We start from the raw sequence: 379 nt of genomic DNA, 5'->3' as shown, positions 1-379 counted from the left end.
AGCAAGCCGCCCATCCCTCGGCTCCTCTGCCTCACACGATGCCATTGCGCGTGGGGTGAGTCCGCACCCGGTAGATGATGACGGCAGTGGCCGGGCAGAGCACCAAGGCTGTCATGATGAGGATGGTGGCCAGGATGATCAAGACGATGACCCAGACGTCCAGGATGTGCTTGGGGAGCGCGGCAGCACCTGCAGGGTCAGGGTGGTCCATCCTGCAAGGGGGAGGCAGAGAGGTGATGCGGTAGCCCCCTCCATCCCTCCCCTAGCCAAAACCCTGCATTGCTCCGAGCACCCCGCTGCGCTCTCCAGGGAGACCTCTGCGGTCTCACCCAGTCTTGGCCTCAGGCGCCTTCAAGAGCAAAGCGCTTTCGAGAAGCCC

The 379-nt window shown here is 63.9% G+C and overlaps 1 protein-coding gene across 1 annotated transcript; it reads right to left on the bottom strand.

Moving 5' to 3' along the window:
- Nucleotides 1-31: 31 nt before the first annotated feature.
- On the bottom strand, nt 32-211 carry SMIM3 (small integral membrane protein 3). The gene has a single exon (XM_010133033.1). The coding sequence runs from the start codon at nt 209-211 to the stop codon at nt 32-34; it is 180 nt and encodes a 59-aa protein (XP_010131335.1).
- Between the last annotated feature and the right edge of the window lie 168 nt (nt 212-379).

Source organism: Buceros rhinoceros, unplaced genomic scaffold (assembly GCF_000710305.1).
Source record: "Buceros rhinoceros silvestris isolate BGI_N320 unplaced genomic scaffold, ASM71030v1 scaffold29893, whole genome shotgun sequence".
NCBI lineage: Eukaryota > Metazoa > Chordata > Aves > Bucerotiformes > Bucerotidae > Buceros > Buceros rhinoceros.
The sequence above is the reverse complement of the archived record's forward strand: the minus strand, read 5'-3'. Positions and strand labels throughout refer to the sequence as shown.

What these genes read in the sequence shown, in the direction of transcription:
- SMIM3 (XM_010133033.1), bottom strand. Translation starts at nt 211, where the DNA reads ATGGACCACCCTGACCCTGCAGGTGCTGCCGCGCTCCCCAAGCACATC.